The sequence below is a fragment of the Nycticebus coucang genome, chromosome 9 (genome assembly GCF_027406575.1).
Source record: "Nycticebus coucang isolate mNycCou1 chromosome 9, mNycCou1.pri, whole genome shotgun sequence".
Classification (NCBI taxonomy): domain Eukaryota; kingdom Metazoa; phylum Chordata; class Mammalia; order Primates; family Lorisidae; genus Nycticebus; species Nycticebus coucang.
The window spans coordinates 91,662,627-91,684,580 of record NC_069788.1 but is presented as its reverse complement, the minus strand read 5'-3'; the positions used below and the strand labels follow the sequence as shown (position 1 = coordinate 91,684,580).

Genomic DNA, 21,954 nt, shown 5'->3' with positions numbered 1-21,954 from the left:
GGCAGAGCAGCGGCCAGACCGGGGAGGCCTCAGGAGCCAGGGTTTGGGTCTGGGCGTGATCACGGCTGCCACTGCAGAATCCTGTGCAGTTGACTGAGGAGAGTGACAGAGAGTCAGGAGATTGTCAGTGGGCAGCATGGGGAGGGTGGGCACAGATGAGCTGAGCAACCTCTACGGCCATAGTGATACACACAGTGACGGAGCCACCACTGGAAACCCCACTGACAGGCCAGACTGCCAACCAAGGAAACAGAGGCACCTCAAGGATGAATTTGACATCTTTCAAAATTAGATGTGGGGGGAGTAGTGCAGGACAGGGCCTGAGATGGTGGCAGACTGCTGAGGGCCCGACTGGTGTTGGCCATCAAAAGGCTGTGGGCTCACAGGAGCATCACACAGCAATGAAGAAGATGCAAAGCCCTTCTGGCTGGCCTGCAGCCCATGTGACAATGGAGGAGCCCAAGGGCATCCCCAGGGCCTCAAGAAAAGGTCCAGAACCTGTGCCATGGCCCACTCCATCCTGCCTGTCCATAAATAGAAGTGTCCTCCCTGCATGAAAGCATTTCCCAAAGTGGGGAGTGAGAATAGGTGGGAAGCCACAGGAGCCAACAGTGCTGGGCAGGGGGCCCTCAACAGGTGAGGAGGTGGTTGGGGAGCCCCTGCCAGCCCCATCCCAGGCAGTATTTCCTCTGCTCTCCCTCCAGTGCAGCTCCCAAGTTTGCCTGGGTCCATTGGCAAATGCCCTTTGAGCCCTGTGGCATGTGCTAAGCACCACGGGGGCCAAGACCTGGAAGGCCACCCTGGCCCCCAGAGCTCCCAGGGCTCCCAGCTTAGTGTCCTCAGGGGGAAGATGAGGTTCAGACAGTAGAACCACAAAGACCCTGAGGAAGGGTGGCTCTGGGCGGTGGTAGGACAAGCTGGGAAGGAGATCGCAGCTGCTGCCAGGCCCTCTTGGCTGCTCTGTTTCCATCTTTATAGAAAACCAGCCCAGAGAACAGGACAGCCATGATGATGAGGGAGCTGGAGATGAGGCTGGAAAGGGGCGTCCAGGCCTTTAATGTCAGGGTGAAATAGAGAATTGGGACCACTGTCTTGGGGCCTCAGCAGTACCATGTACCCTTCCTGACCCTGTGGAACAGCCCTAGGCTGGAAGCCAGGAGGCCTGGGCTCAGCATACTCTGCCCCCCACCCATTGTGTGGCCTGGACATAGCCCCTTATCTCTCCAGGCCTCAGTTTCTCTATCTAGCTGAATCCTTTCTGGAAGTTCTCTGGAGGGAGCAGGGAGCCCTGAACAGTTCCCACCCCACCGAAAGCTCAGCTAGTTGGCTGCTTGTGCACTCCTCAGGGGCTGCCTGGCTCAGGAGGCCAGGAAGGCCAAGGAGAAGGGTGACCCTCCCCACTCCTGAGCTGGTTCTCCCACATCCCTGGGTCTGTAGCACTGGCCCAGGACCTAGGCCAGTGTTCCCTCAGCTACAGGGAAGTTTCCAGGTTGCATGGAGACCCCAGCAGCCAGTGGGGTTGCCGGGGTTCTTCCTTTATGGGCTACAGGTTTAGGGATTAGCCAAGGAATGAACACCAGGGCCCCTCCTCAGACATGACCTCTAACCCCTCGTGTCTTCGCAGAGATTTACTGCCCTTCACACTCAGGCTGCCCCAGGCCATCCTTGAAGCGAGCAGCTTCACAGACCTCGAGACCATCTCCAACCTGGGCCTGGGTAAGTCCTCTCACGGGAATTAGGAGGGGTTCAGGCCCGTGGGTACTAACACTTGATGAGCATTGACTGCCCTCTAACCTGCTCGGCTGCACTGGCTCATCACAGCTTCAAACAACTGTATAAGGCAAGTACTGTTACTATAATCCCATCTGTGGCAGAGGAAAATAAAACATGAGCGGAATGAACCACATGTCTGGTGCCGCACAGCACGTGGCAGAGCTGGGACAAAGCCCAGGCGGTTTAGCTACTGTCCCTACTGCCATCCCTTGACTCTTCCAGACTCCACTGGGTCTGATTTATCCAGGTTATAAACTTTAGGGCCAGATTTCAGTTGATATTGGGAAAAAACACTGAACTTCACCTCCTAGAGGTTTTAGCTGCTGGACTCTTACCCTCCCAGGAGCTTGGATGTGGGCCCAGTGACAATTCAGTAATTTGCACAATGCACATGACCCCCACCTCCACCCCCACCCCCGCCTCTCCCGAGGCTCAAATGATATGGATGATGTTGCTTTACCATTGCAGAGCACTTGGCATTGTCTTGTATCATTCTTGAGCACTTTAAAGACAAGAAGTACATTTTAGAGATAGAAAACCAAGTTTTAGCCCACCTGATGGTCTTTTTTTTTTTTTGCGGTTTTTGGCCAGGGCTGGGTTTGAACCCACCACCTCCAGCATATGGGGCCGGTGCCCTACTCCTTGAGCCACAGGCACCATGAGGCATGTATGTTTACCATTAGTGCCATCAATTTTATTTTTCTGGCAGGTCTCTGTTCATCTTTTTATGAATAGAATGTAATAATATCCAAATAGCTGTGCAGACCCTGCTATTTAGGTGGGAGCAGTGTCACCAAAAGGGAGCTGTTGACTTGCAGGCTCAGCACCATGTGACAGCTCAGTGTTCATTCATAAGCTGATGTAAGAGAGTCCAAGTTTGGACTTGGAAAAGCCAACATTCAAAAGCACAGGCTATATAAGGTATAATCTTGGACTTCAAGAGCTTACTGGTTAGTTGGACCCACAAAACTAACATAGGGAGTAATTCATCACTAAACTATATGCAGTTGATCCTGAGTGCAAAAGGAATGCAGAGAACAAAAAGAGTTTGCAGTGGTTCTCAGATGTGTTTGCAGTGTCTATGTTTGATACTTTAAAAACGTATTTAGGAAATCATATGTTCTATAGCTCTTCCAAGTTTGCTTGTAGCTTACTTTCTTCCTTTATATCAGTGAGAATTTTCCTAGTTACTAAAAATTCATTGAAATCTTGACTTTGAATGACTGTCCAATAGCTAGTCATTAAAATGCCACTGAGCTCGCTGGCCTTTTAAGCTGGTTTCCATAGCTGGAAAGTGTTCTGGAACACTTTGCTGTGTTTACTCCTCCCCTTTCTTTCCTGCCACTAGCCCAGGGCTCCCCTGGGTGGAGCCTTAGTTTGCCACAGCCCAGCACCTGACCTGGCCCAAGCCCTCTGAGGACTGCAGGAGTGGTCATCTAGTGAGAGGTGTCCCGGAAAAGGCTTAAGAGGCCACAGGGACAGCAAAATGGCTGCCTCAGTGCAAGGGCAGCTGAGAGACAGTGGAGGGGTGGCCCTTCCTAAGGGGAACTCATGTGGCTGAGCCAAGGCTTGGCATGGTGCCATTGGGCATTGCCACCCACAGCTTGGCCAACCACCAGGATTGCACGACACGGTGTTCTGCTTCTCCTCTGGCCTTGGCATTCTGCAGACTGCAGAGAAAGTTACCTACTTCCCCTTTTTTAGGAGCGTTAAGCCCTGCACCTCCACTGTGGTTCCCTAACAGGTCCCAAGACCCTAGGATGTAGCCTCTCTGCTCCCATCATCCCCTACCTCTCAGAGTGGCACTGGCTGGCTTTGAGGCCTGGCTCAGGAACAGAGAGATAGTGTGCTAGTCACCCAGGCCTAGGGTCTATTTCTCTGAACCCCAGTGTCTGCTCTACTCCTACCATAGTCTAAATGTGAACAATGGGAAACATGCCCTTGGGTCCTCCTCCTGGACTCCCTTCTCTCCTCATCTTTTCTTCTCATTCCCTTGTCTTAGACCTCTTCCCGTGGTTCAGGTTGGCTCCATCTTGCCATCAAAACTAACCTTGCCTCTGCCCCATTCTACACAGCCCTGCCTCTTCACTCTGGCTAAGTAATCCACTGTGGAGAGCACTAAGGGGCTGACCTTGGGCTCCTGTTCTGTGCCAAGCAGTGTCTTAACTGCTGGGAACACTTAGATAGATGAAGCATTGCTACTGCCTTCTGGAAGCTCTGAGTCTGCTGGGCGAGTCATACAAAAACAGAATTCCAGTCCAGGACAGTCACTGGGACAGTCAGAGTGTGCCTCGCAGGGAGGGGACACGAGTGTAGGTGAGGCCCGAGGGCATCAGAAAGCACCCTGGGACAGATAACATTTGGCCTGAGTCTTGATGATTAGTAAGAATTTGCCAGGTGGGGAGAGTGAGAAAAGAATTTAAAACAGAGAGAACAGCAGTAGCCAAAACTTGAAGGGGGAAGCACATGGCACGTTGAGGAAGAAGTGAGCAGCAGAGAGAACGAGGAGCAGACTCCATAGATGACTCGAAAGAGATGTGCAGAGACCAGATGCCCGCAGCCTTGAGTGCCAAGCTAAAGAATCAAAAGTGATTCTTGGCAAATAACCCCCAAGGACCTGCTATGTGCCCCACCTGGTGCCACAAAAAAGGAAAATATGCAGAGGGGGCGGGCTGTGGCCGTGAGCTATGTGAGGGATCATAGTGGAGGTGCAGGCACTGGTGGGCAGTTCTATGTGTCCCCTCCCCATAACTCCACCTTCACGTAAAGGAAGAGTCATGTGGGAACCTCTGGGAACTGTTACCATGTGGATCTGCAGCCAAATTCACCCTGGGGTCAGACTGGCTGCCTGATTCTACTTGCTAGGAAAACTTCCATGGAGACACTGTCGGGCCTGTATAGACACAGGCACAGTGCTTCAAACACTCACTCCCAGAGCATCTGTGTGCTTGATGCGAGGCACCTGGGAGAGTCAGTCATGGGAGAAGTCAGTGGCTGCCCAAGAAAGCAAAGCAAAGGGCCCACGCAGTCGCCACAAGTCATCGTTCAGGTCCTGGGAGAGGGCACTTTGCACACACCATATTCTCGAGTAGTAGCTGTGGTGTGTGCACAGAGCTTTGCAAATTGGAAAGAGTCACATGAAAATTTGTCATCCTTGTTCCAGTGGTGACAACTTCACTGGCTGTGACACTCAGGCTGCTAGACTAAGACAGGGCTGGGGAGGACAGGGAGCCCATTCTCCTCCCCTGTGAGGAGTGCGCCTCAAAGGGACACACACAGGTGGGTGGGTCGTAGCTCACTGCTGGTCTGCTGCTCACTGCACCTTTGTCCTGGGATGTGCCCTGCTCACCCTCACCGGGTTGGCATCCTCCAGCCAGCAAGATGGCACACGCTCACGTTCCCGAAAGTGCCTACATGCTCACCTTCCTGAAAGAGTGGGCACACACTTGGCTGCTCTCAGCCACCTTGTGATGTCTCGTTTCTTTCAATGTCAAGAGCCTGCTGTGTTGTTGCCACATCCCTAGTTCTGGGGTGCAAGCCACCGATGCTGGGAGAGAACAAAGATGGGAAGTGTTGCAAGTTCCTATGAAGGAGGGCAGAGTAACAGCGGCTGAACACAGGGGCTGTAGAACTAGCCTGACCTGGTTCAATTCCAGCTCCTTCATACACCTGCCCTGTGGCCTAGGACAAATTTAATCTCCCTGAGCCTTTTATCTTCATCTGTGAAATGGGGCACAGCCTATGACCAGGGAACCTCAAGATGATTGGTGCCCACAGGCTGGCACACAGCAAGAATGTTATGAATGTTTGTTCCTATTATTATCTTTGATATTTTTCACAGTTTTCTTATTGGTGAGTTCCTCCCAGAAGTAAGGAGCCCTGGGTGAGAGGCCGGCCCCACCATTCACAAGGAATTCTACACCTGCCTGGCTAATCCCCAATCCATCTCCCAAATTACAAAGTAGAACAAGACCTGGGTTCCATGTTCCTCTCTAGGAGGAGCCACTTGAGTGAACTCAGAGTGGCCTGTGAGCCAACTGAAATTGTTTTCAGGACGAGGTATCCCTGGGCCCTTTGGGAGCGTCCTGAGCTTCCTTGAGATATTTGATGGGGTGTGTTCCCTAGAGCTGAAGAACACCTGTGTCTGGCTTGCTCCAGAGGCTGCAGCCCTGGAATGAGTGCAAGAGGACTGAGTCAGTAAAGTGGCTTGTGCTGGAACTTAGCTCAGTGGCACAGGAGCCCCTGCCTTCAGAGCTAGCTCCCCCAGTTGGGGCAAACCTTGAGATCAACCAGAGTCAGAATGATTTTGCTGCAGATGAGTGTTCCTGTTAGGGCAGTTCATATGTAAGTTTATTCTTTCCTCATATAACAATGGTAGTGGCCAAAACAGGCCCAAAGCCCCTTCCCTGATACGATCACTTGTCTTCTCACATACCTGTGATTGGGTACAGGTGTGACCCCATTTAAAAGATGACTAGACTAAGGCTTAGACCAGTTGAGCGACCTGCCCCAGAGCACCTACCTGGTCAAGCTACAGGAGTGCAGGGCCTCTGTCCCTTCTCTCTCCATCATGTACTTCCCACATTCTAGAGCACTGTGTGGCCACCCCCCACCCCAGGCCACCAGTGCCCTTGTGGTGTGCTATCACAACAAGAGACAGAACTGGGGTGGAGCTTGTCATATCACCCTTGGGCCCCACCCCACACTGCTGCAGAGGATTACGGGGCTTCCCCTCTCGAGCAGGAAGTGGTGGGAGAGGTTTGAAAGCATCCAGGAGGGGAAAACAACTCTCAGAGCAGTGAAGCAAATGCTGTGAACAGCCCTCGGTGGCCCTGCCTCCAGCCCACCCACAGATGCAGCCAGCACAGCGTTGGCCCAGCGCAAGGACTGACCGCCTGTCCCTCTTTTGTTTCCACAGGCTTCTGGGACTCCTCCCTGAACTCGCATCAGGCAAGAGGGAGCCCGGCAGAGCCCCCGAAAGACCCAGCCCCTGGAGCACTCCCAGCCCCCACCCTCAGACCCAACACCTGTTACGCAAACTGTTCCTGTGAAATTGAGCTGTCGGTGGGAAGTGACCGCCTGTGGTTTGTGAATCCCATTTTCATTGAGGACTGCGGCAGTTCCCTGCCCACTGACCAGCCACCTCCTGGAAGCTGCCCTGAGCGCCCATTGCTGCCCACCTCTGACGCTACCTCGCCCACCTCTAAGTGGGCCCCACGCCGCCCGCCACCGCCACCCCCAGCACCATTCCTAAATCGCTGCAGCCCTGCCCGGCCTGATCCACTCCCTGCTGCTCCTGCCTCTGCCTGTCCTGTACCTGGTTCTCCCCCAGTCCCTGCCCCCTATCTTGCCCCCCAGGCCCCAGACCCCCCAGACCCTCTGAACCAGCCACTCATGACCACCTGTGAGAGGCTCCCACGCCCCACTGCAGGCCTGGGCCCCCTCAGGGAGGAAGAAATGAAGCAGGGGTCAGCCCCCAGCCTCTTGCCACAAGCCCCTGCCCCTCCACCACCGGGGAAGAAGACCCTTCCCACTGTCCCTCCCAGACGGCGCCTCTCTGAGAGGGCATCGCTGGAGGACCAAAGTGCAGGGATGGCAGCAGAGGGGGACCAGCTCAGCATGCCTCCTCCAGGGACCTCAGACAGCTCTAGGGACAGGCCTCAGAGGATCACAGAGCAAGGCCAGGAAGCAGAGGCTGAAGCCAGCTATCCAGGCAGCGTGCCAGAGCTGCCAAAGAAGACCAAACAACCCCCAGTCCCACCCCCCAGGAAGAAACGGGTCTCCCGGCAGCTGGCCTCAGTCCTCCCAGCCCCCTCGGAGAGTGCTGAGGTCTGCAGGCAGGAGGTGGCCTCTGAGACACCCACACCCAGTCCACCCAGGGAAGGCCAAAGTCCTGCCTCCCAAGCGGGAACTCAGCGCCTCCATGCCCAAGCCAGGGTTCATGCCCAGGGCTCTCCAGAGTTCAAGGGCTCCCTGGCCTCCCTCTCAGACAGCTTAGGAACGCCAGGTTCAGCTGCTGACCAGGACTCCTACTCAACCAGCAGCACGGAGGAGGAGCTGGAGTCGCTCAGCAGCCACTGTGGGAAGAAGTCCTCAGTGATCCTGGGTAAGGCGCGGCACCGGCTGAGCTTCGCAAGCTTCACCAATGTCTTCCACGCTTTCCTGTCCAACAACCGCAAGCTGTACAAGAAGGTGGTGGAGCTGGCACAGGACAAGGCCTCCTACTTTGGCAACCTGGTGCAGGACTACAAGGTGTACAGCCTGGAGATGATGGCGCGCCAGGCCTCCAGCACTGAGATGCTGCAGGAGATCCGCACCATGATGACCCAGCTCAAGAGCTACCTGCTGCAGAGCACCGAGCTCAAGGCCCTGGTGGACCCTGCCCTGCACCTCGAGGAGGAGCTGGGTCAGTGCCTGGGGAGGGACTGGCTGTGGGGCAGGGGGAGGGAAGGATGGGGGCATGGCTCATAGACTTGGGAGCCCCTTAGGATGAAAGAGATCTATGTAGTGGACACTGTTGGTGCACATACCCTTATCCTTTCCTGGGAATAGGCAACTCTCTCCAGCTGCAGCAAGGGTTGGCTGCAACAGAATTGACCTTGGCCATATAGAGTCCACGTTATATGCATCCCCTCTTCCACTATTGGGCAGCTCACTGCCAATTACTCCCTGCCAAGGGGGAACAAAGACTGGTTCCCCCTGGCTTCAAGGTAGGACTGCTGTGTAATGCACTCTAGGACCCCATGGGATCAGGCTGAGTCTAAGACCTCATCCTTGCCTAAGCTCTTCCCTGCTATGTCCAGCATTCCTCATTCCCTGTATGCTAAGAGCTTCTCTCCCCCTCCCCCCAATAAATCACATGCCCCTGAATCTCTCCTTCAGACTTTGCTTCTGGAGAACCAGCCCAGGACAGCTCATTGATCTGATTCCTTTCCAAAGTAGCCCCCAACCTTTCCCACTCCTACTGGCCTCTAATCCAATAACTATCAACCCTGTTTATGATTGTGATTCACAGGGAGAAATACGTTTTACATTGCGATCAACTACATCCCTGTAAATATTCAGTCAGATCACGCTGCTGTGGCCCACGTGATTGTTGAATTTTGAACTCTTAACTAGTTGGTAAACGTCACTCCCCAGGCCTCCAGGGGCCACCTCCTCTGGCTATTTGATTTGATAGCAGCCTGCTGAAAACTGACAGATTATCCAGGCCACAGGGTTCATGGGGCCTTTCAGGTGTGGTGGGAGCAGTAAGATGGAGATCCAGAGACCAGCAGCATACAGGGATGAGCTGAGATGGGACATGCAGGGTTCAAGCCCCAGAGAGCTGTGCTCCCACTTACACATGCACAGCCTTGCTCTGGCCATTGTGCTGAGTGGGAGCAGAGGGACTTTTCCAGGGGCTACTGTAAGAATCAAGGCTGGGAATAGGCAGAGGCAGCACAGGTGGAGTGATAGGGTCAGGTCCTGGACCTGTGGTGAAGATGGAGCCATAGACTGGATCTGGGTGTGAAGAGGGAGCAGGACACAGATAAATACTGTCAGCCTTGGAAGGAGGCAGACACCAGGGAGGAGGCCAGGAGCTCAACTTTGGACACATAATGATAGAGACGCTTACGGGTTCCCCAGGTGGGAATGTCGAGTAGACCGTTGGGGTCTGAGTCTGCAATTCTGTAGAGAAATGTGAGCTAAAGATAGAAGTTTGGGAGTGCTTACTTCAGCAGCACATATATTAAAATTGGAACGATACAGAGAAGATTAGCATGGCCCCTGCACAAATTTGTGAAGCATTACATATTTAAAAAAAAAAAAAATAGATGTTTGGGAACCATCAGCAGAAAAAGAGCCACAAGACTGGATGAGATCATCCTGGGTCCGAGGACTGAGCCCCAGGCATCATGCAGACAGGGAGGATATGGAATGGCACAGCAGGCCCAGAGGAAGCTGTGGTCAGCCCTGCCTTCCACAGCGGGGGGGGGGGGGGGGGGGGGGTAAGAGCTGGGCCTAAGGAAGGAGTGAGAAGGGCTGTGTTGTGGAAGAGGTGGTGGTGGACTTTCCTAATAGGGAGTGATGGCCGCATGGAAAATGATAGAGAGGAGGAGGATGAGGCCACAGGGTCATGGGCCACTCAGGAGACAGTGAAAGTCCAGCTGTGGATGTGGTCTAGAGGTAACAGAGCCCCTGAGGGGATGTGTGGAAGGCAGAGCAGAGGAGATAGAGCAGGGAGACCTCCTGGCCCAGCAGATGGCATGGGGCAGGGCAGGAACCATGTGATCCCTGGCAGAGCACAGGGGAGTGCAAGTTGGACCTTTGCCAGAAACACCTGGAATGACTCCAGCCCCAGGGTGGGCCAGCTGGCAGGATGCAGACTCACCATGGGGTATCTGCTAAGGCCAACTCTGTCTCAGGTACCAGGATGCCAAGAGGTGCCAGACCCAGAGTCTTTCCTGAAGGGTGACATGGCAGGATGCTACCAGAGCTTGCTGTGGACATAAGTGTAGGGTAGAAAGATTTGTGGGCAGAGAGAGGTGGCTGCTGAGCTAGGCCACCAAGGGTAGGAAGGGCCGGAGCTGCAGAGATGGACAGAAGGGCCTTCTAGGAGCTGGGGACAGGTCAGCATGGACAGCAATAGCAGCATTCCAGACGCTGCACAAGTCAGCAAACCTAATGGGCTTGGACTGCTGTCATACCCACGAATCCACGGCTCTGAGAGGTTTAGCGACCTGGACGAGAGGACACAGAGCTGGTGGCAGCACTGGGCTTCAGACCCAGGCAGTCCAGCCCTTTCCATGAACTGATTGCTCTGCTCCTTCTGAGCTCTGCCCTTGTGTCAGGTAGACAGTAGAGGATCCTGAACCACAGAAGGGCTGGGCAGAGCCCCACACTCAGGGTGGTCCTCGAGGTAAGTCACAAGGAGCAAGTGGAGATGCAACATGCCTCTACCTGTGGCTCCTGGCACGTGTGGATGCTGAGGTTCCTGGAGGAGCTCAGAGGCTCTCAGGTGTGAGAGGACCTCTGGGCATGGGCACAGCCCTCTCACTTTTCAATTAAAGGAACAGGACCTGGAAGGGGAAGGGACTTGGCCAAGGTCATACAGGAGCCTAGGGCAGCGGCAAAGGGCAAATCCCTGCCCCTAGGACAACATGCCTCTACCTGCAGCTACGAGGGCCATGGGAAGGATGCGTGGGCAGGCATGTGGCCCTGCAAGGATGGGTGGGGGCAGGGTGAGGGAGACAAAGGCAGTCCTGTGTTCAGCTGAAGGCCAGAGAGAGGCAGCAGGATGGGAACCCAGGATAGCTGGGATAGGCCCCAAATCCAGACATGGACCAACCCTAGACCTGCATGGCAGGGAAGGGCTATCTGGGCCTCTGCTTAGACTCAGCCATGGGAGAACAAGCTCCTCCCTCCTCTCCCCAGGGCTGGGGAAGCCAAGGTGTCCCCATACAGGGACAGGACTTAGGACCTGCCTGTACTAGGCCAATAGCTAAGATCCTTCCCCTGGAGATGAATTAGGGTCAAAACGACTTCCTGAGAATGTCTCCCCACTGTCACCCAGAGCAGCTAAGCACCACCTTGGGATCAAGCAGACATGAGTTCTAATCCTTGTTCGGCCCCCAGCTCAGCCCATTCCATCAGAGCCTAAGTTGGTGTATCTTTAGAGTGGGGATAAGAATGTGTACGATGCAGAGAAGTGTGAGATCCGAGCTCAGCCTCTCATCCCACACGACGATCAGGACTGCCTCTTAGATAAGATGACATACAACTAGTGAAGGAACAAGCAGTGTGGACAACTTTCAGGTGACTGCATCAGGCGAAGACAGTATAGCAGGTGCAGAAACCCCATGGCAGGAGCAGGCCTGGCACTTATTGGAGCAGCATGAGCACAGGGGAGCAGGCAAAGCTGTGAATGAGACAGGTGGCAGGGCCAGATCACAGCAGGGCCTTGGAGGCCACAGGGAAGACGTTGGCTTTGGTGTGATTGCACATGAGATGGGTACGAGGAGGGCTCTCAACAGAGGAATGTCATGATCAAACATGTCATAACAGGACACTGCTTGCTGTGTTAAAATGGAGTATAAGGTCCAGAGCAAGAGCCTAATGACATAACCCAGGCAAGAGGTGACCTGGTGGGAGCCTGACCAGCCCAAGTCAGGGTGGTAGCTGTAGAAGTGATGAGAAGTCAAGTTCTGAATATACTGTATTTTTGAGACTAGAGTCAAGTGGATTTGGGGACTGAAAGAGAGGCATCAAGAATAATTTTACCAGGCTCCGTGCCCGTAGCACAGTGGTTACAGCGCCGGCCACATGCACCGAGGGTAGTGGGTTCAAACTGGGCCCGGGCCTGCTAAACAATGACAACTGCAACTAAAAAAAAAGCTGGGCATTGTGGCGGGCGCCTGTAGTCCCAGCTACTTCAGAGGCAAAGGCAAGAGAATCGCTTAAGCCCAAGAGTTGGAGGTTGCTATGAGCTGTGATGCCACGGCACTCTACTGAGGGCGACATAGTGAGACTCTGTGTCAAAAAACAAACAAACAAAAAAGAATAGTTCTACTAATTGTTTATTAGGCACTTAGGCCCTCAGCCTCCAGCTGCCCCTGTTGTACACTGTACAACTCCAGTGTAAATAGTGCCCTCAGAAGCTGTGTATGGGTAGGCAGCCCTTGGAGAGTTTACTGTGTGCCAGGCCCTGTGAAAAGCATTAGGATTTAATGGCCAGTCAGTATCTGTCCCTGGAAGCTCCTATGCCAGTGTCTTCACAGTGTGGCTTCTGCAGAAAGTACTACATTCTCTCCCGTATCGGAACTGCAGGGTTTAACCGCTGGAGCTGTGAGTGTGCCCTTCCGGGGACCAGTGGGTGGGAAGGCTGAACAACTGGGCAGCAGGATCCCTCTAGCTTGTTCCCTCCCCTTCACCCTTGCTCACCTACAGAAGCAATCGTAGAGTCTGCCTTGTACAAGTGTGTCCTGAAGCCCCTGAAAGAAGCCATCAACTCTTGCCTGCATGAGATCCACAGCAAGGACGGCTCGCTGCAGCAGCTCAAGGAGAACCAGCTGGTGATCCTGGCCACTACCACGACTGACCTGGGAGTGACCACCAGCGTGCCGGAGGTATCTGTCATGGAGAAGATTCTACAGAAGTTCACCAGCATGCACAAGGCCTACTCGCCCGAAAAGAAGATCTCCATCCTGCTTAAGACCTGCAAACTCATCTATGACTCCATGGCCCTTGGCAATCCAGGTAGGTGGGGCCATGATGGGTCAGGGCCGGGAGCTATCCTTGTATGGTTCTCTGAGGCCTGCAAGGACTCCAGAGGCTAGGAAGCCCAGTCTTTCCAGATTCAGAGACTCCTTGGGGAGGAACTGGGCGCCTCCCAGGGGTTACCTGGACACCCAGAGCTGTGCCGTGACAGCTGTTGCCCTAGAGGCAGGCTAGGAACATGCCATGCCTTTGTGTGAATTAGGAAAAGGCACTGTATTAGCTTGCCGGTGCTGCTGAAACGCAGTACTCCCAGCTGGGTGGCTTAAGCAACAGAAATTTATTGTCTCACAATGCTGACAGTTGGAAGTTCAAGATGAACGTGTGGGCAGGGCCATGCGCTCTCTGAAGGTGCTAGGAGGGATCTGTTCCAGGCCTCCCTCGAGCTTCTGGTTCCCCAGCTTATGGCAGCAGAACTGTGATCTTCACATGGCCTGTTCCTGTGTGCATGTCTGTGTCCTAATTTCCTCTTTTTCTTTTAAGGACACCAGTTACAGAGGATTAGGGGCCCACTCTACTCCAGTATAACCTCATGTTAGATAATTATGTCCACAGCAATCTTATTTCCAAACAGGATCATACTCTTAGGTACTGAGGGTTAGAACCTCATGTATAGGAATTTTGAGGGGACACAATTCAGCCCATAACGGGTGTCTTAAATAGTTAGCACTGATCGAGACTCACAAGCCCACAGGGTCTGGGCAGCTATCTGATCTGGGTTGAGCATACTCAAACTTAGCCAGGCTGCCTAGTGGGTCTTTGGTCAGAAGTGGGTCATTTGGAGGCTGGTGGCTCTAGGATGGCTTTGCTCATACGCTGGGGTGATTAATTGGCTGCTGGCTGCAGATGGGGATTACTGAGCCACAGGTTTTTATCCTCCAATAGGTAAGTCCAGGCTTGTGCCAGTAGCTGGGTTCCAAGAGAGCAAGTAAAACCTGCAAGGCCCACTGAGGCCTGGCCCTGCACTGGCACAATTTCACTGACTTATTTAGCCACAGGACCACCCCAGATTCAAGGGGCGAAGACCATTTTCCCTCCTGATAAAGACACATTGCAAGGCATGTAGGCATAGGGACAGGAATCATTGGACCATTTATAATCATGCTGCCACAGCATTCCTCCAGGCAGACAAGAACAGCCGTCACTGTATTACAGTGATGGGGCTGCTGGCTGGATTCATCCCCCATCGTCCCTTCAGATGGACGTCTTTGTTCAGTGGGCAACATGTTTATCTGTACACAGCTACCATGATAATGCAGACTAGGTAATCACCTCTGTGGCCACACAAAGCCACCAGGTTCAAAGTCCTGGTTTGTCACTTAACTACCTGTGTGACCTTGAATGATGTACTTTGGGCTAGAGAAGGGCAGTTGCACTTAGAGTGAAACCTTATTTCCCCAGAAACCTCAGGCTTCCTGGAATTCTTTTTTAAAAGCTCATCACTTGGCAATGATGTTCAAACACCATAATTTTTCACTATATATATTCAATGTGTACAACATGATGTATGAACTTTACATACATTGAGAAATGATTAAATCTAGCTTACCTTACATAGTTATAACTTTTGTGGTGAGACTTAAACACCGTGATTTTGGCTAGCAATGAATTTCACTTGTTAAGAACACAGGGACTGGGGAAGGCAATGGCTCATTCTGAAGAGAGAGGAAAAAGAGAAGCAGTTGCTAGAGGGGGATAGCAGGGTGCAGCAGGGGGAAGAACCCAGCAGAACCAGGGTGTCTATACACGTAGCTTCCGCCTTGTCGGGAGGGAAGGAGGTTAGAAGGAGGCTCAGCTTCTCTGCTGAGCCAGAAGCCAGGCCCACACAGGGAGACTGCAAGCCATGAAGGTTAAACCAAGGTCAGGGCTCCAAGTGAAGATTACCCTTCAGGGAAGAGACAGTGTGTTCCCCTCCCACCACTGAATGGGCACTGGGCTTGGGAGTCCAATTTGACTCCTAATTTCATCTCTGCCCCGAACAGGCCAGGGCTGCTCCACTGGGAGCCTCAGCAACTTTACCTGGGAGGAATCAGGTTCTGTCCAGCGGATCTGGGATACACCAGCCCCAAATCCAAAGAGCAGACGTTTGTCACTATACAGCAGTCCTAGGTTTGAACCCCAGCATTGATTGGTGCTGTAGCCCTGGACAGTAACCTCACTGCAAGTAAGTGGCATGGGACAGCACCTGAACAGCTGAGGTGCTCAGGAGCTACTTTCTGAGCTTCAGTTTTCGCATTCCTGCAGTGGAGGTAGGAACTCCTCTCTGGGCCCCTGTGAGGCTCGAGGTGTGTGTGTTGAGTGCTTAGATGTTTGGATGCAGGAATGGCTGCCTTCCTGCCACGTTTCCAAAACCTGAGTGGGCTGAGTCCACTCAGTGGTTCTCAAGATGGGTTCCACAAGGCACCCCAGGGCCACCAAAGGGACAGAGGCAGGTTGGACCCCAAGCCAGCTTCACTTCAGACAACCCTGCTTGCACCTGTTTTACACACAGCATTCTATGTAGGGTTTGGTTGGAAAAAAGAGTTCTCCTGATTTTTTAAATATTGCATTTGGGAATAATTTCGAACTTCAAAAACCCTAAAAATAAACCTGTAGTCCTAAGTAATCAGGAGGCTGAGGCAAGAGAATCGCTTAAGCCCAAGAGTTTGAGGTTGCTGTGAGCTGTGATGCCACAGCACTCTTCTGAGGGCGACAGAGTGAGACTGTCTCAAAAAAAAAAAAAAAAAGTCCTAAAAATAGAAATGGTATGTGAAAATAGGAAAACCTGCATATTCTTTGTGACTCATTAACATCTCACCAAGTTTGCTTTGTAGTTCTCACTCTCTCTCTCTCTGCGTACATAATTGTTTTTCTGAATCATATAAGAGTAGGTTACACTCATCTGGGCCCTCCACCCCTACATACTTTCCTAAGTATTTCATGGACTGTGTGTAAGGAGGTAAGGTCACATAACTCTTCTATAACTGCAGCAGCGCTGTCCATTTCCTAAATCTATACTAATTCAGGGTTTTTATCTAACGTACCTTCTAAGCTCTCAGGCTGTCACTTGAACTAATAAGTCCTTTTTAGCATTTCCCCTCCAGCTTAGGATCGAGTGAAGGGCGAGATAATTACATTTAGTTGTCATGTGTCTTAAACCTCCTTTAATGTGGAATCCATCACATCATGCATCACTGAACAGCAGGGCACGTTCTGAGGAGGGCAGTGTTAGGTGGCTTCATTGTCTGAACATCACAGAGTGCACTCTCACTAACTCCAGTGGTCCTGCCCACTGCACACCCGGGCTTTACAGTATAAAGCTATGGCAGGTTTAGGCAATTGGAACACAGTGGTATCTAATCATAGGTGGCTCAGTGGGTAGGGCGCTGGCCCCATATATCAAGGGTGGCGGGTTCGAACCCGGCCCCGGCCAAACTGCAACAACAACAACAAAAATTGCTGGGTGTTGTGGCGGGTGCCTATAGTCCCAGCTACTCAGGAGGCTGAGGCAAGAGAATTGCTTAAGCCCAGGAGTTGGAGGTTACTGTGAGCTGTGACGCCATGGCACTCTACCAAGGGTGATAAAGTGAGACTCTGTCTCTATAAAAAAAAAAGAAAAGAAAAGAAAAGAAAATCTATAGTAAAAATAAGATACTATCATCTTGTGGAGTCACCATCATATATCTGGTCTACTGTTGACCGGCAGGGCGTTATGCCAGGCATGACTGTATTTCCACAGCCTCTCTTTGTCTTCTACGATATCGATATTTTTGAGGAATGTTGGTTTCCCTCCCACCCCCACCTTTTTAAAAAAATGAAGGTTCCTCATTTTGTGTTTGTCAGATGGTTCCTCATGATTAGACTAAGGTTATGCCTTCTCAGCCAGATCTCACTGACTCTTAAATTCCAACTTTGACATCTAGCAATTTTAGAACTAAGCTGCAGGTGTTTGGCTCACTCCTTCCACCTAACAGATGCCCCTAGCAGTTCTCGTGTAATCATCTATGGTCTTGCTATTCAAAGTGTAGTCCACAGACCAGCAGCCCTGTGTCAGGCCCTGGGAGCCGTTGGTGACCCCAGGGAGAGGTAGGACTCCAGCCTGAGTCCTGCCTACCACACCACTGACCTGCTTCCTCCCCCACTGACCACTTTAAGCAGAAAACAGCCCTGCCCTTGTCACCACCTACACCCCGGCCCTGCCTGAGCCCTGCTTCTAGATTTCCCAGCCGCCTCATTTCCGGGGGAGGATGCCCCCCTGCCTGCCTCTCCCTTTGCGATGATGCTGGTAACAGGAGCCTGATGGGCAGCCTGCATGGCTCCCTTGAGACAAGATTAAAATAGGGCCCCACTGTTGGTGAGACCTGAAGGGACAGTGAAAAAAGGGGCGAACTTAGAGACACAAGATCTGAGTCAACTGGCCATGACATCTTCCCTGGAAAGACAGTTCTTTTATGCCCAAAGTGCAAATGGGCCAGGATTCAGACCCAGAACTGTCTCACTCAAAATCTGTGCTCTGTCACTATACCAAGCAGACAGCCTAAAAATGAACCCCAAGTTTCAGAATCTCAATTGAGTGCACTTTCTACTGTCTCAAGTTTAGGGTCCTAGGACAGTAAGGCAGATTGGGAAGTTCACTGCAAATGCCTTTAGATAAACTGTCCCTCCATCCTCTAGCCAGGAGCTGACCGAGTTCCTTATGGACTTCATGACACTTGGTGAGAGCAGCTAGGACTTAAGATTCACCTTTCCTTTTACTTTGACAAGTCATTCCCACCTCTTCAATGTCTAAGACCAGGAAGTCAGAGCCAGTCCTGCCTGACTCTGAATACAGTCAAGCCAGGAAATCCTCCTTACAATGGGAGGGGAGGACAAGAGGGGTGCAGCTGTGAACCTTCCCCTAATGTAGATAAAGGGCAGGAGACATCCCAGAAGGAGAGGGTGTGGAGGGCCAGCGGGCTGCCAAAATTTAGAGTTCCTTCAATACCCTGCTGCCACAGGAGCTTCTGGAATAGAGCCTGCTCCTGGACTGGGGATGCAGTGCACAGCCACAGTGCCAGGCAGTAGGATGTAGGGGCCACGGGGTAGTGTCAGAATCCCAGGTCCCTCACTGTCCACCTTCCTGGCAGAAACCACAAAATCGGGAATCTACGATTAGTTCAAGCAGGAGCAGTGTCTGGGGAATTGGATGGGAAGAGGGCTCTCAAGGGGACCTCAGGGTCCCCTATTCTTCAGCATGGAATAATGGGCCTTGTGACATTGACTGGGAGTGGAGAGGACAAGGACGAAGGTCAGGAAACTGTGGGTTTTAAAAAAATCTATGTTTGAACCAGTCACTGGGCCCTGGGCCCATGGTCCCAGCTACTTAGGAGGCTAAGGTAGGAGGATCACTTGAGCTCAGGAGTTAAGAGTTCGGCTTGGATGTTACAAGGAGAACCTGTCTCTAAAAAACAAAAATTAAAAAATAATGATCTATGTTAAAAAAAATTCTAAACTGATTTCTGATGATAATGGTTGTTAATGTTTATTGTTGAAAATTGATTAGTAGTATGTTGGTAAATTTCTAATCTTTTTTTTTTTTTTTTTTGAGATAGCTATAGATGGATAGGGAGTTAGATAATTAGTCAAGGAAACACTAGCTGCTGTAACAGATAAACCCTACTATCTCTAACTCAATGGAAGTTTGTTTCTTATAAGTCAAATTTAAAGAGGGAGAGTTGGCCATAATCCATTTAGTCATTCAGGGATCTATGCTGAAGGAGGCTTCCTAGGTTCCCCTGGACACTGATATCCGGAAGATAGAGACAGAGAGAGAAGCACAGGCCTAGAAGTGACATGCAACTTTCCAGTCCACAACAGAAGTGGAGTTCAGTCCCTCTAAGATGTCATATTCTGCGGTTTATTTTTAGAACGTTACCCTCCCCTTTTATCCTCCTAATAATCATGCCTAACATTCACCACGCTCCATGCTAAGCACTGCCTATCTGTCTTGCTATGTCATCCTCGCAACCACCCCATGGAATGTGGACACTATGATTATCTCTATTTTATAGCTAAGGAAACTCAGGCTCAGCAAAGTTAAGTAGCATGTGTTTAGAGTCGCACATGAGCAAGTGAGTGGTTGACCTGAGAATTGAATCCAGGTCCTAGGGTGAAATACTGTGCTCTCCTGCCTGCCCCAGCCTGCCTCCCCTGGGCATCCTGGGGTCAGAGATGACCTCAGAAAAGACAGACCCAAGTCATGGGCTGAGTTTTACAGTGTCTGCAGCCTCAAGCCTTTTCGAACCAGCCTGGGACTTTGTGGCTTCAGGCCTCGGAGCCCACAGCCTGTGTCGCTGACTGACTTAAGGGCTGAGCTCTCGGAAGAGGAACCCAGGAAACTAGAGTGATTTCCTCAGGGATGTGGTGTTGCTCAGAGCAGAACTGAGACTTCACCAGCATCAGTGCAAAGTGCAGACAACCAAACAACATAGCTTCAGGGGGCCCAGTGGGAGAGAAGGGGCTAGGTTCTCGTTTTATTTTAGCCACAGATTTTACAAGTGATGTCCAATGGCCATTTCTCCTCCAAGGTTCTAGTTCTTTAATCTGTTCAAATGGGAGCACACACAAGCCCAGTGGTTTTCAAACTGGCCCCAAAGAACTCTCTAGGTGCCATAGATTTAGCTGGAAGCCACCTTGGGGCAGAGGAGGGGGCAGCTGAGAGGAAATGAGAAAGCCAGCTCTGCCGCCACCACTCTGAGTTCAACTAAAGAGGTTGGATTGTGCAGAAGGTTCCCCCTTACCAAAAGGCTTCCACAGCAAAAGGAAATTTAAAATCCACTATTTTAGATGGTCCCTACTTCCTCTTCTCTTACGTTTTTATCAAACAAATGCATCATTCAACAGTCCAACAAACATTTTTTGACAATACAAATGCTAACAGCCGAGCCCAGAAAGACCCAGTCCCTGTTTTTAGGATGTTCACAATTCAAGTGAAAAACAGCATTAAACAAGCAAAACTCACACAATACAGTGGATGAAATTCATTCATTCATTCACTTAGCAAATATATTTATTAAGCATCTGCTATAGGCCAGGCACTATTAGCAGGTAAAGCCCCTGCCTGACTAAGCTTACGTTCTCGTTGGGGGAGACAGGTAATAAACAAGTAAACAGAAATACAAAATAGACTGCCACTGAAACCTGCTACTAGGATGAATAAGGCAGTGTGGAGACCTGGGAGTGTCGAAGGAGTCTGCTGTTCGGGATTGGGGGGTCAGGGAAGGTCTCTCTGAGTTACGTATATTTCTTTTTCCCTTCTGCATTGAGAGCACCCATTGCAAGAGCATTGCACCTGCTTGGTGGGGGGTCTTTAGGGAAGAAGCAAGTGGCTTTAAGTGAGTGTCATGTGGGAGGGTAAGGGCCAAAGCAGAGTGTGGTCCTGAGCTTCATGCTGCCCAGGACTGTCGCATCAGAACCTTGCTCTCAGTAAGAGCTCAGTCAGTAAATGGGGGTGGGGCTGGGGAGGTAGTTCTAATAAGATGATAAATCCTTTCCTCTAGATCAGGGGTTTGGAAACTATACCCCCTCCCAGCCAACTCTGACCCACCACCTGATTTTGTAAGTGAAGTTTTATGGAAACATAGTTACATCAATTCATTTACATAGTATCTAGGGCTGCTTATATTACAAGGGCTGAGTTGAATGGTTGGGACACTGTGTGGCTCCTGAAACTAAAAATATTTACTACCCTGTAATCCTAGCACTCTGGGAGGGTGGGACAGGAGGATTGCTTAAGGTCAGGAGTTTGAGACCAGCCTGAGCACGAGAGAGACCCCAGCTCTACAAAATATAGCCCACGAGTTTGAGGTTGCAGTGAGGTAGGATGCCATTGCACTCCAGCAGGAGCAACAGAGTGAAACTGTCTCCAAAAAACTTAAAACTTAAAAATCTGGTCCTTTACAGAAAAATCACTAGCCCCTCTTTTAGTCAATGTTTCCTAAATGACAAGACCTCACTCCAGCCCCTCATTTGGTGCTCACACCATATGTAACAGACTGCATGAGTTTTATTATACTCCAGTTTTCACAAGGGAAAACTGAGGCTCAGAGTGGCTAAGTGAGTCACCCCCAGTCACAGTTACTTCCATGGCAGAGTTAGCAGCCTCCTAATCTGTCCTCACTCTCCGCATGCCCCAGGTGAGCACACTTCAGTTCATTTCTGCCTGAAGGAGAACTTCCCTCCTGTGCAGTCTCCCAGCCCGGGCAACGTGCTTAATGCTCCAGCCAGCTCTTTGAAAGGTGATCAGCTCCTGCCCCTGTACCTATAGGTGGCAAACAGATGTGACTTGGCAAAAAAGAGAGCAGAAATCACCAGGATACAGGCAGCAGGGCTCTCGGATGCACAGCCAGGTGGATGTGATCTCTGGTCCACCCAAGACAGATATTCAATCACAGAAGTATTTTGCAACCAGCATCCTGGTGGCACTGCTGGAGGCCCCACAGTACTCAGGGCTGAGATCCAGACAGATTGAATATCTGTCTTCCTCCTTCACAGGAAGGAGGGTGGAGAATCCTTCCCTAACTGCCCCAGAAGGAGGGGATGGGAGCTGGTATTTTCAAATGATGCTTAAAGCTCATGTTCACAAGTAGCTATTACATCAGTTTGCTGGTGCCAGTGTGGACATTCCTTACCAACATCAGGGGCAAGAGACCCAGCTGCTAGTACCAGCTCCATACTGACCAGCTGTGGGCCTCTAAGCTAATTTCTCCCATTTCTGACCTTGCTTTCCTCACCATGGGCTTGGACTTGATGAAGCCAAGGCTGCTGGGGTGCTAGCATCAGCTCCTGCCAGCTCGGAGCTGATTGTGGGCATCTCTTCCCAACTTCACGTTCATATAGGTAGTTTGAAATTTGCCTCTGTGGAAACTGGCAAATGCTACACATCAGGGCTTTATTTTCCTTTGGAGA

The 21,954-nt window shown here is 51.4% G+C and overlaps 1 protein-coding gene and 1 pseudogene across 4 annotated transcripts in view; both read left to right on the top strand.

Moving 5' to 3' along the window:
• The window catches only part of RIN3 (Ras and Rab interactor 3), a 130,853-nt gene that overhangs the window by 90,754 nt on the left and 18,145 nt on the right, over window positions 1-21,954 (top strand). For all 4 annotated transcript variants that reach the window (XM_053601627.1, XM_053601628.1, XM_053601626.1 and 1 more), the window contains 3 exons: window positions 1,625-1,716; window positions 6,692-8,179; window positions 12,703-13,011. In XM_053601627.1, the coding sequence (XP_053457602.1) occupies window positions 1,625-1,716; window positions 6,692-8,179; window positions 12,703-13,011 (1,889 nt within the window). The remainder of the gene's footprint in view (window positions 1-1,624; window positions 1,717-6,691; window positions 8,180-12,702; window positions 13,012-21,954) is intronic.
• Window positions 9,482-9,575, top strand: LOC128595080 (uncharacterized; annotated as a pseudogene).